General features: G+C 43.8%; 2 protein-coding genes across 2 annotated transcripts in view; both read right to left on the bottom strand.

Annotated features, from left to right (window-relative positions):
- LOC112584726 (antigen WC1.1) overlaps window positions 1-10,608 on the bottom strand; it is a 62,744-nt gene extending 52,136 nt beyond the window's left edge. The window contains exons 1-2 of the mRNA XM_045165272.1: window positions 10,361-10,608; window positions 4,926-5,246 (exon numbers count right to left, since the gene is read on the bottom strand). Coding sequence (XP_045021207.1) covers window positions 4,926-5,246; window positions 10,361-10,433 — 394 coding nt within the window. The 5' untranslated portion in view covers window positions 10,434-10,608. The remainder of the gene's footprint in view (window positions 1-4,925; window positions 5,247-10,360) is intronic.
- The window catches only part of LOC102402808 (antigen WC1.1), a gene marked incomplete in the record, with an annotated part of 1,152,186 nt that overhangs the window by 205,836 nt on the left and 930,407 nt on the right, over window positions 1-15,943 (bottom strand).

Genomic DNA, 15,943 nt, shown 5'->3' with positions numbered 1-15,943 from the left:
GCCAGGGAAATTTGACACATTATATACAGCAGAACAAAAGGATAAGTATTATTTACTGACTTTTTGTTGGAGGCAGTGAAAGTCAGATGACAATGTAAAAACATATTTAAAGTATTGGGGTTGGGCATTTGTTACTCTAGAATTGAATCACCTATAAAAATACTTTTCAAAACTGAATGAAAATTAAGATGACTTCAGGTAAATGAAAAATGATAGAATTGGAGGCCACCAGACACACACTACACAAAACTGCCTCAGAAAGTTCTTCAAGCTAAAGGGAGATGACAGCAGATGAAAACAGGGATCCACTCAAAGGTATAGAGTCTGTGCTAGATGTTGATTCTCTGTTAGAAGATTTAAGGCAAAAATATTAGCAACAAACTATAAGATTCATAATAAATTTATAAGTAGAATGTATGACAATGATAGCACCAATGACCAAAGTGGAAGAAAACTATGGTGACTGACATTGCATGTTGTGACATAACATCATTTCAAGGTAGAATGTAATTAAAGATTAGTAATTCAACATGGGCTTCCCCAATGGTTCAGTGGCGAACAATCCATCTGCCAATGCAGGAGATGCGGTTTGGATCCCAGGTCTAGGAAAATCCCACATACCACGGAGCAACTAAGCCCATGCACCACAGTGAGCCTGTGCTCTAGAGCCCGGGAGCCATGACTACTGAAGCTTGAGCACCATAGAGCCTTGCTCCACAGCAAGAGAGGCCACCGCAGTGAGGACCTCGTGCACTGCAACTAGAGAGTAGCCGCTGATCTCTGCAACTAGACAGAAATCTATGCAGCAATGAAGACCCAGCACAGCCAAAAATAAATAAAAATTATTTTAAATTAAAAAAAATAATTCAACATTATCACCTAAAAATCTGATATGATTAATAAGCCAATAGAGTTTTAAGATAAAATAATATACTCAAAGATTAAAATAGGAACAAAGATATAACAAATAGCAGTCAAGTACACTTAAACACAATTATATCAATAATTACATTAAAGGTAAATAATTTAAGTACTCCAAATAAAAAACAAGATGATCAGACCAGATAAAATAAGACAAAACAATATACTGTCTATAAATATATATGTGTTTGAATATAAACACAGAAACATATTAAAAAGGTAAAAAATTATATACTATGCAAACACAAATCAGAGAAGGCTGTATACAGTATCTATATTAATATCATACAAAGTCAGACTATAAGACAAAGAATACATTCAGAGAAAAAGAAACATTTTATGGTAATAAAATACAAAAGAAATTATATACTAGCAAAACTGGTGGCTTAAAAACAAAGTGAGGCTTAGAAGAAAATTTAGAACCTTGATGCTTCCTTGATGCCTACATTAAAATAAAAATAGAAACAGAAGAAAATGATCCAAGACTCAAGAATCTACAAAAGCAACAACGATCATAATTGGGAAGTGAAAGTCGCTCAGTCGTGTCTGACTCTGTGACCCCCATGGTCTATACAATCCATGGAATTCTGCAGGCCAGAAAACTGGAGTGGATAGCCTTTCCCTTCTTCAGGGGTCTTCCCAACCCAGGGATCAAACCCAGGTGCCCCCTGTTGCAGGCAGATTCTTTATCAGCTGAGCCACAAGGGAAGCCCAAGAAAACTGGAGTGGGTAGCCTATCCCTTCTCCAGGGGATCTTCCTGACCCAGGAATCAAACAGGGGTCTCCTGCATTGCAGGCAGACTGTTTACCAGCTGAGCTATCAGGGAAAATCATAACTGAAAAAGAGGAGTGAAAAGTGAATACAGAAATCAATTAAGTAGAAAGCAAATACAAATCAAAAAAATCAATAGGGTCCATTAGTGATTCTTTTAAAAAGAACATAAACACGGATAATCTTCTAGCAAAACCAATTAAGAAAAAAGAGGAAACACAAATTAACAACACCAGTAACAAAAGGAGGAATATCATTATAGATCCTCCCAACATTTAAAGATAAGAGATATGAACCAGTGTTATTCTAATTTGAACATTTTTTGTAAAGTGGGCCTAGTCCTTGAAAACGCATTACTTGTGAAACACAACTCACCGAAATCTGATACAAAAAAAGAGAAAAATATGAGTAAACTTGTATTTGTTAAATAAACAGAATCCGTATTATAAAAACTTTCCTCTAAGAAAACTGCAACCTCCAAATGCTAGCACTTCCACAGAGCTCAGAAATGACTCCCACAACAGGATAAAGGAAGAGAGGGAGGGAAGGAATGAGGGCAGGAAGGAAGTGTAACACAGAGGCTGTGGTGAATGTACGAGTTGACCTGCATCTTTCCAACCCTCCGCTCCTGCAATCCTTGCATCTTCATCCCCTCACCATTTTGCACTTCAGTACTGTAGTCCCTAGTGGCTCAGAAGATAATCAAGACTCTGCCTGCAATTCAGGAGACCCAGGTTTGATCCCTGGGTGAAGATGATCCCCTGGAGAAGGAAATGGCAACCCACTCCAGTATTCTTGCCTGGAGAATCCCATGGACAGAGGAGCTTGGTAGACTAGGGTCCATGGTGTCACAAAGAGTAGGACAGGACTGAAGCAACTTGGAACACTTGCACCAGAGTCCTTCTCAATTTGTTTAGCCCCTCATTGAAATCTCCTCCTTATTTCAAACAAGCTTCTCTACAGTCTTCTCTAGTCATTGTTTCTACTCTAGATTTCTCCTAAACACAGTACTCCACTTCCAACAATCCACTACTGAGGCTGAAATTTCTCTTCCATACCTGACTCCTAAGATTAAGCAGAAGAAACTCCAAGAGTTCAATTTTGATTAAGATAATGAAAAGACAAGCTATTCTAATCTTATCTCTACTAAATCACCACCACTTAACTTCGCATCATTAAAACATGTCTGAAAATACAGAAAAGACAGACCAAGGGGAGGGAACTAGTGACAAAAAGAGAAATAGAAGGAACCTGGAACCATTCATAAAAATGTGAGAGCCTAAGTTAGAGCAATGGTAGTCAGGGAGTACAAACCACAAGCAGTGTTTAAATATCAGAGCATTCTCCAATTCTTTACTTTTAAGTGTATCTTAACTGGTATTAATATCAAGACATCAATCTTCTTAGGATGATAACATTCAGAGTTCTAATTTCACAGAAAGTTCAAACATCACACACTCCATTTTCATTCAGATGCTGATTTATCAAAATATGGTAGAGACACCTGTAGTGTTTCCACAAATTTATCTGCAGTTAGAACCATGATTAGGACATTGTGACGATGACAAAGGTTACTTGAGATGCCAGAAGACAGGTTTGCTTAAAGCAAAAGTTTCTAACTAAAATTTAAAAGCACCTTGAAAATAATTATTTTTAATAAGAATAATAAAGAGAATGGAAGAAAACTTTTTGAAGAGATGAATAGATTTATGACATAGTGCTGTAATGGTTTCACAAATGCATACTTATCAAGCAGTTTTGTATGTCAGTGATACCTCAATAAAGTACCTTTTAAAAAGGAAAAGAATTGTTTTCTTAAGGGCTTCAACTAGAATCATCAAAGATCTGTTGAAGGTGAGATTAGAAAAGATCACTTTTCCAATGATCTTCCTCAACATAAACACCCAAGAGCTGATTGGCTGTGGCTGCTAAGGACCTACTGCAGATGTCCTCAGGGCTCCCTTGTCCCATGATCACATCAGATGGGGTGATTCTTGCCTAAGACCAGCTCCCTACTTGAGGAAACTCACTGTGATAACCGACAATATCTTCCTCCAGTCCAGCTGCTCTGATGGGATTAATATCCTGGACATCCAATCCACAATTATAATAACAACTAGAAGCCTCTCTGTCAAATACTGTGACCACCCACCCACACCCTAGTTTCACTGCTGTCTTTACTGCATCCACCTTGGCAAGGTCAAAAATATAGACAGCACTGAGCACTTCTGAGCAGTCACTTCAGATCCTCTTAGCGTCACTGCCTCTTATACGTGATGAACTTCAGCTGCTGTGTTGTAAACTTCAAGACTGCATTTTCCTGCTCCCTCAACATCCCTGCAAATGTGATGTGAGCTCCCCACTCGGTTGATCAGGTGCACCAGTGTGATGAGATTGTTTTCTGCCACAAGTTCCACTTCTGGCTTCCTCTGACTGTGACCTGCTGCTGCTGCTGCTGCTGCTGCTAAGTCGCTTCAGTCGTGTCCGACTCTGTGCAACCCCATAGATGGCAGCCCACCAGGCTTCCCCATCCCTGGGATTCTCCAGGCAAGAACACTGGAGTGGGTTGCTATTTCCTTCTCCAATGCATGAAAGTGAAAAGTGAAAGTGAAGTCGCTCAGTCGTGTCTGACTCTAGCGATCCCATGGACTGCAGCCTACCAGGCTCCTCCGTCCATGGGATTTTCCAGGCAAAAGTACTGCAGTGGGTTGCCATTGATTGTGACCTAGAGACATTTAAATGCACCAGTGAAATCCCTTCACACCTTTTCCTTGTGTAACTGCACCCTGACCCCCAGTGTGGTCACTTGTCCACAGGTCTTCACATGCCCTTTTGGGTCACCATTGCTTGGTTGAGCCTATTCTATCATCACATCCTCCACATAACAACATGGAGGAGTGTGTGACTCTGACATTCAGACCCTGTGAGTATGATAAACCTTGTTCCCCCAACTCTTCTATGACCCCTCCCCCACCATGTAGCCACACCCTAGTGACCATTACGTCAAAGAAAACAGAACAATTACCATGATGAGACTATGTCACAGAAGTCAAACCCAGAAGCTGTATCTGTATGAAACTTTTGACCTCACCTCTCTGCCTCTTGTGACACATCACAAAGATCCTTTATCCAAGTATGTTCTAAAGGCTGTACCCATAACCTTGAGTCATTCTGGTAATAAGACAGAGGCTTTTCCTGCTAGAGATCCCCACACAGACCAGACAGGACTTACCTGAGCAGACTACTCCAGCATCCCGATCATGAGTATAGCTATCATTACGATAGTCTTTAATATTAGAATGCTTACAGTCACTGACAGTTGACTCTGTCCCTTCACATAAAGTATACAAAAGCCAAATAGGGCCAAGTCCTGGTCCAAAATAAGCCCTTCCAGGAAAACCAATGGCAGCTCCACACCCCAGCTGTCTGCACACTACAGATGCATCCTTCAGTCTCCACCTGTAACAATGCACTGTGCCCCATTCTCCTTGGTGCTTCACTTCCACTCTGCCCTCACAGCGATGGGCTCCATCCTTCAACCTCAGCTCCAGAGCTGCAAAAGAGACACAGACACAGGACACAGGAGAGATTTTAGGAGACCATGTAGTGGTGTATATTTAAAATATAAGCTCTCTGAGGAGTAAAAGAGTGCATGGGATATAGTATTTCCTGACCTCTGTGGTATAAACATTCCCACCGTGGCCAACTCTAAGCCCCCAGTGTGCCATCACTGAACCTGGAGCAGGAAGGGAGGCACCAGGTGTTTCTCACGAGCCTGTAGAACCAGCTCCAGGGACACCACCGAGGACAGGCCTTCAGGGACTCTGGATGCTGCCCTACCTGTAGATGTGCCCAAGGCTACTAGGGCCCAGCTTCTCTATCTCAGTTACAGCTCGTGGCCCCAGATCCAGGGAGGAATCGTTCCTCTCCTTCCCTGCTCATAGGGAGCATCTCATCCAGCTCAGGAACAGAGGCTGGGGTAACAGGTTCTGAAATGTCCTGGCTATTCCTGCCACCTGGGGTTCATGTCCTTGTGTAATCCACACTTGAATGTACCTAGTAACACGCATCTAACAAATGGAATTTGACAAAAGTGATCAGATGTCACTTTAGCGATTAAGTTTTAAGACGACTCTGGTTTCTGCATTAAAAAGGAGTTCATTTGTAGGAACATTATAGATGGAAACATTACTAGTGTTCAGCAACATTTAAAATTCTCTTTTTATGAGCATGTGGAAATAGTAATACTTCATTGCCTATTTGAAGTTAAGCATAACCATGTGATCTGGCTCATTCAACAAAGTGGCAGAACAAATGATGTCACTTCCACATAGAAACATTTAAGAGCCAGTATATTTTTCTACCACAGCGAATACTGCAGCCTTGTATCACAGTGGGATATAATACAATGGTGGAGAATCCAACAACCTGAGTGCTTGAAGAATTACAATAGCAGAAGTCCTGCCAAAGTGAACAGAACATGTTATGTAAGGATACATTTTGTTTTTTTACTACACCATACCTAGCTTACTTTTACTAAAATGGAAAATAACAGCAGAAAATTGACAGAAAAATACTAAGATAAAGACTAGGTATATAAAATTGAGAAACATCTATACTAACATCTAAAACCCCAAGAACAAAAAGAGATGTCAGGGTAGAGTAGACTGAAGCCTTAGATTTACTGAAACAAAAAAATAAAATTGCCAATATAAAATTCTACACTCAAAACCATTCTTTCCAAGAATGAAGACCTCAAATGTGCCATTACCAAAATGCTGATGTAGGAGACAGCAGCCTCCATCCTCTTAAAAAAGACCAAACTTAGACAGCAATCAGTAAGAAAAACAGCTCCAGAAAGATGAGGAGTACCTTAAGAAGTCTGACCATGCCAAGATACTATCATTTTGGAGGCATCAGTACATCCTCCAAACCAGAATTACTCAGTGTCAAGGGTGCCAGGAGAGTTCCTCTCACCAGGAGGGTAAGAGCAAGCTGAGTAACCAGTGTCCCTAGCCTTTGAGGGCACCATATGAAAGTCCGGCTTCAGGTTCACTTCATGCAGACCTCCAAAGCTGAGCCAGTCTTATAGAGATGGTTAGGCATAAGAAAGAAGAGCAAAGGACCAATAGCAACCACATGGCAGGAGAAATCACAGTTCACAGTGACCTGCTCTGCAGACAGATGTAGCAGATTTTACCCCTGTAAGAATTAATAACCAGCACAGATGATGGTTTCCAGTAGTCATGAATGGATGTGAGAGTTGGACAGTAAATAAGGCTGAGCCCTGAAGAATCGATGCTTTCGAACTGTGGTGCTTGAGAAGACTCTTGAGAGTTCTTTGGACAGCAAGATCAAACCAGTCAATCCTAAAGGAAATCAACCCTGAATATTTATTGAAAAGACTTATGCTGGAGCTGAAGCTCTAATACTTTGGCCACCTGCTGCAAAGAGCTGACTCATTAGAAAAGACCCTGATGCTGGGAAAGACTGAAGGACAAAGAGAAGAGCAGCACAGGATCAGATGTTAGATAGCATCACCAACTCAATGGACATGAGTTTGAGCAATGAGCCATTGTTGGTCTTGGCCTTTGCTGCCTTCCTAGGCCTTCCCACAACCTGAGCACCTGCAACTATCAACTCCCCTATAGGGGCACCTGCAACAGGCCCCCAAAGCCAAATGCGTGCACACCATTGGCTCTGGCCACCACCACTGCTGGTCATGACCCTAGGCTCTGGAACCAGAGGCACTGCTGAGAACACTAACTACCATTCCAGTGACAGCAGACCCCCTGCAACACTTGCCAAACACCACACAGTTGTCAGTGCTGTGGACATCAGCAGCCTGAGCCAAACAGCCTCATGCCCTCCCAGACCCAGTGCCACCTTATTCCTCTGCACTTGGCACCCTGCAGTACATTCCAGTGTGCCGCTACCCAGAAGTGAAAGGCTTTCTCTACTGAAATCAGGACATAGAGTCTGGCAGAGGTGACAGCTTTTTTAAATGTGCAGACATCTACAAGAGAATAAGACATCAAGAAGAATCTGGGAAACAAAATCCCACCAAAGGAATACAGTAAACCTCTTGTAACCAGCTCAGATTAATGGAGATCTAAGAATTGCCTGACAAAGAATTCAAAATAATACTTCAAAAGAGGCTCAGAGAGTTACAAGAGAATTCAAATATTTATTGATAACAGGAAAATAATACAAATAAAATAAGAACAATAAAGACATATACTTAAAAAAAAAAAAAAGAACTAACCAGATATTTTGAAGCTGAATAATAAATGAATGGGTTTTCCAGGTGATGCTAGGGGTAAAGAACCCGTATGCCAGCGCAGGAGATGTAAGAGACTCAGGTTCGATCCCTGGGTCTGGAAGATCCCCTGGAGGAGTACATAGCAACCCACTACAGTATTCTTGCCTGGTGAATCCCATGGACAGAGGACCCTGGTGGGCTACAGTCCATGGGGTCACAAAGAGTCACACATGACGGAGGTGATTTAGCATGAACACAATACAATGAGTAAACTGAAGAATTCAGTACAGAGATTCAACAACAAACTTGACCAAGGAAAAGAAAAAAAAAAAAAAGAACCAATAAGTTAGAAGAAAGATCAGTTGAAAGTATCCAATTAAAGGAACAAAAAGAGAATGAAAAGAATATGGAAAGCAGTGGGAACTATGCACACCATAAAAAGAAACAATGTATTGAATGGAGCCACAGGAGAAGTGAAAGAGAAAAGAAATAATGGCTGAGGACTTCCCTGGTGGTGAAGTGGATAAGAATACGCCTGCCAATGCAGGGGACATGAGTTCAATCCCTGGTCCAGGAAGACTCCACATGCCACAGAGCAACTAAGCCAGCGTGCCACAGCTGCCAAAACCTGTGCACCTAGAGCCTGTGCTCTGCACCAAGAGACGCCACCACAATGAGAAGTCTATGCACTGCAGCGAGGAGCAGCCCCTGCTTACCACAGCTAGAGAAAGCCCGCATGCAGCAAGGAGACCTAGCAAAGAAAGAAAGAAAGACTGAGAATTTCCCAAACCTGGGGGAAATCTGGAAAAATGATGCTGTGAAAGTGATACACTCAATATGCCAGCAAATTTGGAAAACTCAGCAGTGGCCACAGGACTGGAAAAGTCAGTTTTCATTCCAATCCCAAAGAAAGTCAATGCCAAAGAATGCTCAAGAAGCTAATAAGTAACCCCAAAATTTCAATTCAAAACAACCTTCTCCAAGACGCACAGAGTAAACTGTCCAAAAGCAAAGACAAAGAGAGAATTCTAAGTCTAAAGAGAAGAAAAAAATTGTCACCCAAGAGGACTCCCATAAGGAGATCAGCATATTTGTCCAAAGAAACCTTGCAGACCATGAAGAAGGATTGGAAACATACTCCACTCTCACTCAGTGGAAAGCAGCTCCCAGGAAGGGACAGGAGAGGGCATGAGAGAAAATGCTCCCTACAGAGTCACAGCAGATCCTGGGAGGGGAAAGGACCATCCCAGGCTCCCAGCACATCAGGAAATGAGTCCCAGGGACCGGGGCAGGGACTTGGGAATTTATACACCTGAGGCTATGCATCAACTGATCTCTACAGACAAGAGGTCGCCTCTCCTGAATGCGGGCTTCTCTGCTCCCTAATGACACCTGGTGGGAACAGGTGAGGCCAGCAAGCAGAGCCTCTCACAGAGCCCAGTGCTGGGCAGACATGTCAACAAGCAGAGGGGAGCCCGGCAGATGGGGGAGAGGAGCCAGAGAGAGGCAGGCAGGTGCACGATTATCTCTGATCCAGTTACAAGGAGTGGCCATGACACCCAGCCCTGTGGACACCCTGTGTGCTTCACAGGCCAATGGACTCAGTCCATGCTCTGCAGCCCCGTTCCTCTCACACAGACAGGCTCCATCCCCCTTACACACACAGCCTCACACACTCCCACATACACATACATATTCTCACACAAATACACACAATCTCCCACGCTACTCAAACACTCCTCACACACCCTCACTCACCCTCACATACTCCTCACACACCCTCATACACCACTCACACACTGCTCACATACTCCACACACACACATACACACTCTTCACACCCTCACACACACAAATACATAAACTCCCCACACACACATACACCCTCACACACTCATCACACACTCACACACACACACACTCCTCATACCGTCACACACACACACTCTCACACAGTCCTCACCTGCACACATACACACACACACACAAACACAAGCACAAAGCCTACAGGGGCACAGACACAGGAAACACGGGGACCCAGGGGCAGTGCTCACACACCAGGCACGTGGAGCATGTGGGAACAGCCCAGAGTCCCAGCTGGGGTCAGTCGCTGGAACTTGCACACACTGGGAGCCACTGGAACCCTAGAAGCTCCCAGAGGACAAGTGAGACAGCCGAGGGGACTCAGGCTGACCCAGCTCTGTCCAGACCAAAACTCACTGCTCTGTAGAATCTGCCACTATGACCAGTGGATCCCCCACAGGAGATGGACCAGTATTCACAGCCGGAGCGCTTCCTTTTCGGTGAAAAACACTAAGACTGCAGCTCCACAACTCTAGACACCTTTCCCTTCATCAAGGCCTGCACTCCCTGCTATGGACCCAGGAAAGAGGGGCAGCTCTTACCTTGACCACCCACCACGGTGCTGAGGAGGAGGACACAGAGTCCCCACAGGGAGAGGTGTCTGCCCAGAGCCATCCTGACCCCACGTCCTCAAGGTCACAGTCCCAACTGCAGGATCAGCCTGTGAGGAGGCGTCAGGGTGCCGACCGGGGTTTATATAGACCACCCCTTACACCCTCCCTCCTGAGAGCCAATAGCGACACCTTTCACCATTTCAGGCACTATCGGAGGCTGCATCTGCCACTTTCTGAAGCTCAGACACCAATGAGCTTCTGCATCTTCAACATCTCCTTATATGAGCAACACGGTCCTTGGACCTCCTGCTTCCGTGGTCCTGAGAGCCGGGCCCCATAATCAGGACTGGCGTAGAAAACTATGAGTACCTTTCTTTCCTCTGATCACCCTGGCCGATCCCCAAGGACTGTGAGATTTTTCAGTCAGGTTGTGGAATCGATTGGCCCACAGGGAATAACTCTAGTGGAATCAAGCACTGATCTTCCAAGTACTGAGCTCAGGGTGGAAGCCAAGTACTAGAAGAAGGTTTGAAATACAAGAATATTTGTCAGGCCAGAAGAAAATGAGGACAAGGATTGCAGGAATTCACAGGTAACCATGGAGAGGGTGAGGCGGAAACCATTAAGTTGAGGGGATGAGTCTGCAGGTCTTTCTTCTCTTCTCAGACTGATCTGGAGACTGGATCCTGGAGAAGGTATATTTATGCTCAGTTGTGTCCTACTCTTTGTGACCCCTGGGATGTAACCCGCCAGGCTCCTCTGTTCATAGGCTTTCCCAAGCAAAAATACTAGAGTGGATTGCCATTTCCTTCTCGAGGGGTTCCTCTAGACCCAAGGATCAAATCCACATCTCCTGTGTCTCCTGCATTGACAGGGAGGTTCTTTATTGCTGAACCACCTGGGAAGCCCTATAAGGGATTTTCACATATGCTAAATCCCTTTCCTTTTATTGCATTTCATTTTATGTGAAATACCCCTTTCACCTAGTCAACAAATGATGCTTCAGGAGAGAAAGAGATTGCTGTTACAGGAAACAAAGAGAAAGTAGTGGTCATCATTCAACCCTAGCCCTCCAAAATAGGAGTGGGGATCTCTAGAAGAAATTATGTAGCTTAGAAAGATTAACATTTTCTAAACTTCACGATTTCCACCTTTGGAAAGGGAGAGTTTGGTTTGATAGGATTCAGAACCCACCTGTGTTATTAGCCATAACTAAAGAAGATGCAAAATATTATTTAAGGGAACTGCCCCCAGAGAGGAGGGTAAATAGAAAGTATTCTGCTGCACAGTGGCTGCAGGCAAGGGGCAAAGAAGAGGCAAATGAAGCAAAAAAGAGAAGAGGGTTCATTCATTCTGAGTTCAAGAGGAAAGCTGGTGGCAAGAATGGAATTCCAGGTGGATTGGGGGCACAGAGCCAAGCAGGAGGGACTGATGTGCAGTGTGGCCATTGCTGCCTTGTTGTGTCCCACTGGTCAGAGAAGCCCCCAGATGCTCTCCAGAAAGTAGCCCAGGGATGCATATAGAGACTGAGAAGGGCAGTAAGGAGGCAAGACAGAGCTCCCCCATTGAAAGTCAAGGTCACTAACATACTGACCTCATTCCTCATACTCCCTCAGGCTCAAGATTCCCAAGATACACCTTCTGGTCCACACAAACCCACCGTGAGGCCCCCTCACCCTGACTCGCATCATTTCAGCACAAACTTGGGAAGGACTCATCTGGGACACAAACGCCCCAGAGTCCCCACCAGAGCTCAGAGATGGTGTCACACCCTTCCCCACCCACACACGAAGGTCTTAATGAAGCCAACACGGAGGGAAGCTGTGGGCCAGTCCACAGGCCTGTCACATCCCCCACTGGAAGGACCCCTCATCCCGGTCAGCAGACACAGCTTCTCTGTCCTGCCATACCCATCCTTCCTACTTGAGACTCAGGTAAATGAAAAGGGAGAAAAGTCAATTGAACACATGCTTTTCTCCCTCTAAATATGTTAATATTAACCTGTTATTTTATAACACTTACTTTTCCTGTGTTCCTCTGACTTCCAAGCCCCCATCTGTACATGAACCCCATCTCCTTCTGGATGCTTAATGCAGTGGTGATAATAACCGATTATAAATGTCAGAACCAGAATATAAACTCAGGTGCTAGGGTAGGAACAGGATCTGCTCAGTCACTAGAGTCGATGCTCTACTCCCCCTGGGACCCAGAGTCACCATTCCTTAACCAGTTATGGACTCTGCAGCATCACCAGAAACCACCAGACAAACACCTAGAACACAGGACGTGCTTCCTGGAGTCCAGTCATTCCTCCCACAGGATGACACAGGGATGTGTTTAGTGAACCAGGTGCACATGGTCTCACCTCAGGATTGAGACCTCATAGGTAACATACTGTTAGGGACTCCATACCCCATTATAAAGATGGAGTGGGCTGGAAGGAGGGGCTCAGCCAGTGCAGGCAGGCTGTGCCCAGGCAGCACCCTCTACCCCAGAGCTGGGGATCCAGGGTCAGCATGGACCAACTCACCCTCTGATGAAGGTTTGTCTTCTCTGACACATAAGGAAATCTCAGTGTCTAATCTCATCCAAGATTTGAAGGAGGGAAGCTTTAGGGAGGACACTAACCCAGCTGTGTCCACGTGAACTTCAGGGGTCAGGAGAACAGGCTCAGGAATCAGTCTGCCTGGCCTGACTCAGAGCTCAGCCACATACCATGTGTGTGACCTTGAACAGGGTCCTTACACTCTCTGTATAGTGGCTTTGTCTGTAAAAGAAGAGTTATGCTTGTGTATAGATGACAGAGTTTTGGTTAGAATTAAATGAGTTGGCATTAGTAAGAGATATAACTAGTCAACAGTAGTACATCATCTTGGTGGAGAAACAATATTAGGGCCCCTCTCTCCATCCCATCCCAGGAACCCCAGGACTCCAGAACAGGAATTCAATTCTGTTACCTGGAGCCTTGACTGGAGCTGTCAGAACTCTCCCAGGAACCACATGCTGTGATGGTGATTGGGGCCAGAGTTGTGAGTCTTCCACACATTGCCCCTTCTCTCTGTGCCCCAGAGAGAGGTTCTACTGCTCATGAACCTCGACCTTACCAACTGTGAACCTCATGAACTAAGTTGTTTACTTGCTAATTTTACTTTATAAATGGACCTGGTAAAGTTCTGTGTCTAATTCACCTCCTTATCCCCAATGCCTGCTAATTAAAAATCCTAAATGGTGTCTCTTGTATACCTGAATGAATGAACGTCAGCCAGGTATTTTACACAAATCATTTCAATCAAAAGAAATCTTTTGAGATATAATTTAACTTGATATGAAGACTTAACAGCACAATGCAAGTTGTGTCAATTGTTGTAATATTTCAATATGATTAAATGGTATAAGCTATGTATGGTTCACTTCTACACTTTTCTGCAATGAATGCAGTCAATTGCAATACCAGAAACAAGGCTAGCCCCATTCCAAGAGCAGTGCTGAGAGAGCCAGTTCTAAACAAAAATGCTGCATCGTTGTATATCCGAAGATAAGAAGACAGACCTCAGCACACTGACAGGTGAACACCATGAAGCCTCCTGATCTGGTCTTAATCAGATATGGCCATGTGGTCCAGATGTTTATATACTTATCTTTTGGCATATTTTCAGTTCAAACCACACATAACTGTAACAGGAAGAAATTCTGTTATAAAAAAATTTAGTTTAACAGCTTCTGTATTGAATTAGAAGTGCAGAAGTAAAGAGCAGGAAGAATCCTGTTCTTTAACTTAGACTGTTTATTTCATCTTATGGATTGTAAAGCAATACAATATGTACCATTATTATGCCCAAATCACCATGAAAATATGGAGGTTTCAGAGGTTAAGTAATCTCTTTGCTGGGAAAATTAATAATTAAATATCCTTGGTAGAGGGACATTTTCAGGACCAATCAGAGTGACTAATATACAAAATATTTTTGGATTAAAAAATAACTATACAACTTTAAAAGGAAACAATTAATTGATTTGTTACACCAAAGTTTTGGAGACCCACCTCACCATCTGTGTTCCTTGTATGGATGAGACCAAGGTTGGTAAAGGCTTCTTTACTAAAGACCACTTCATCACAAGGGCATGTGATGAGCTTGGTCATGAGCTGGCTGAGGTCCAGCCCATTATCTCTCTTCAGCCCTTTACAGTCTATATCCAGCAACATCTAACAGAGAGCGTGGCACTGAATTGACCTCATTCATTCCTCCATAGTGCAGCTTCAGATACCCAGAGACCAGAGCAATCAAAGCTACTAAATCAAAGACAAGCAGATTCTAAATGGAGGGCATGCAGACCAAGGACCCTTCCGCACTGCTGTTGGGAAGTAAGAAACCCTCCCACCCCAGACACCATCTGGGGGAGGAGAGACAAGAAGATGTCTCCTTAAATAGAGAAAATCAGTCTCAGCAGGGAGCTTCAACTAGAGTTGACAAGATAATTATTACCATAAACCCAAGCTAACTTGGGGGACAAATTTTAAATGGGAGAGTCTGCAATTTTAAATGGGAGAGTCTGTGTTAACTTTGTGGAACTTTCAATCCATGCAAACACCACTTGCTACTGCACAAGATGAAATCAGTTATAAAAATAGTGAATATTACACTTATGCATATTGAATTCTAGAGGCACATTTTCAAGCCCACTACAGAAAGAAAATATGTGTATCTTTCCCTGTTTTTAGATGCACAGAGTTGTCACCTCCGTGAACTCTTTCTAATTCCTCCAGCTCAAAATTACTGCTGTGTCTCTTCAATCTGTAAAAACTTTCTTATTGTCTCTAAAGTGGGGGCTTCTTGAGAGCAAGTATTGTGTCTTGTTCTTCAATATCTCTATAAGGTCAAGTAAAGACACATAGAAGGAGTATAACAAACATTGGATAAGAAATGAACACATGAACAAATGCTGAAAATCACTATGCAGTTAGTGATACTGAGTGGGAAAGGGAGGTGGGGGCACAAATCTGACTAATCCCACTTGGCACAGACTGAGATGGAGTAAGGAGTCAGAGGCACACCAGCCAAAGGATCCAAATAGAAAATGCCTTCAAGCCCACTCTGAAGGGTCAGATCACGTTCAATCTCTGCACAAAGCTGTACCTCAGAAGCTTCTCCAAGGAGAGAAAAAACTGACAGCACTGCTCTCAGGAGTTCTACTGAAGGACGTGGATAGACAGTAATACTCGTCAAATAGCTGTATTTCTACTCCCCGGTGACTCATTGTGGCCAATGAAACATGGGTGGTGTCACCTGTGTCACTTCTGAGTGGAGGCAGGAAAAGCCCAGATGTGACTCTCTAGTCTGTCTCTTTTTCCTGCCCCAGAGGCTGCATGTTCCAGATGGTGCATGTGCAAGAGCCTCACTGACCACAAACATCTGTAGGTTGTGATGAGTGTGCGTGTGTCTGTATATGAGTGTGTGTGTATGTGTGCATTTCTGTCTGTGTGTGTGTATATGTGTGTATGTGTGAGATTTGGGGGTCACTTTATCCAGCAGCAGAGCAGAGTCTCTTCTGATGGATACAAAGGAGAAAGAA

Source organism: Bubalus bubalis, chromosome 4 (genome assembly GCF_019923935.1).
Source record: "Bubalus bubalis isolate 160015118507 breed Murrah chromosome 4, NDDB_SH_1, whole genome shotgun sequence".
Lineage (NCBI taxonomy): Eukaryota > Metazoa > Chordata > Mammalia > Artiodactyla > Bovidae > Bubalus > Bubalus bubalis.
This window is presented reverse-complemented; position numbering and strand designations above follow the sequence as displayed.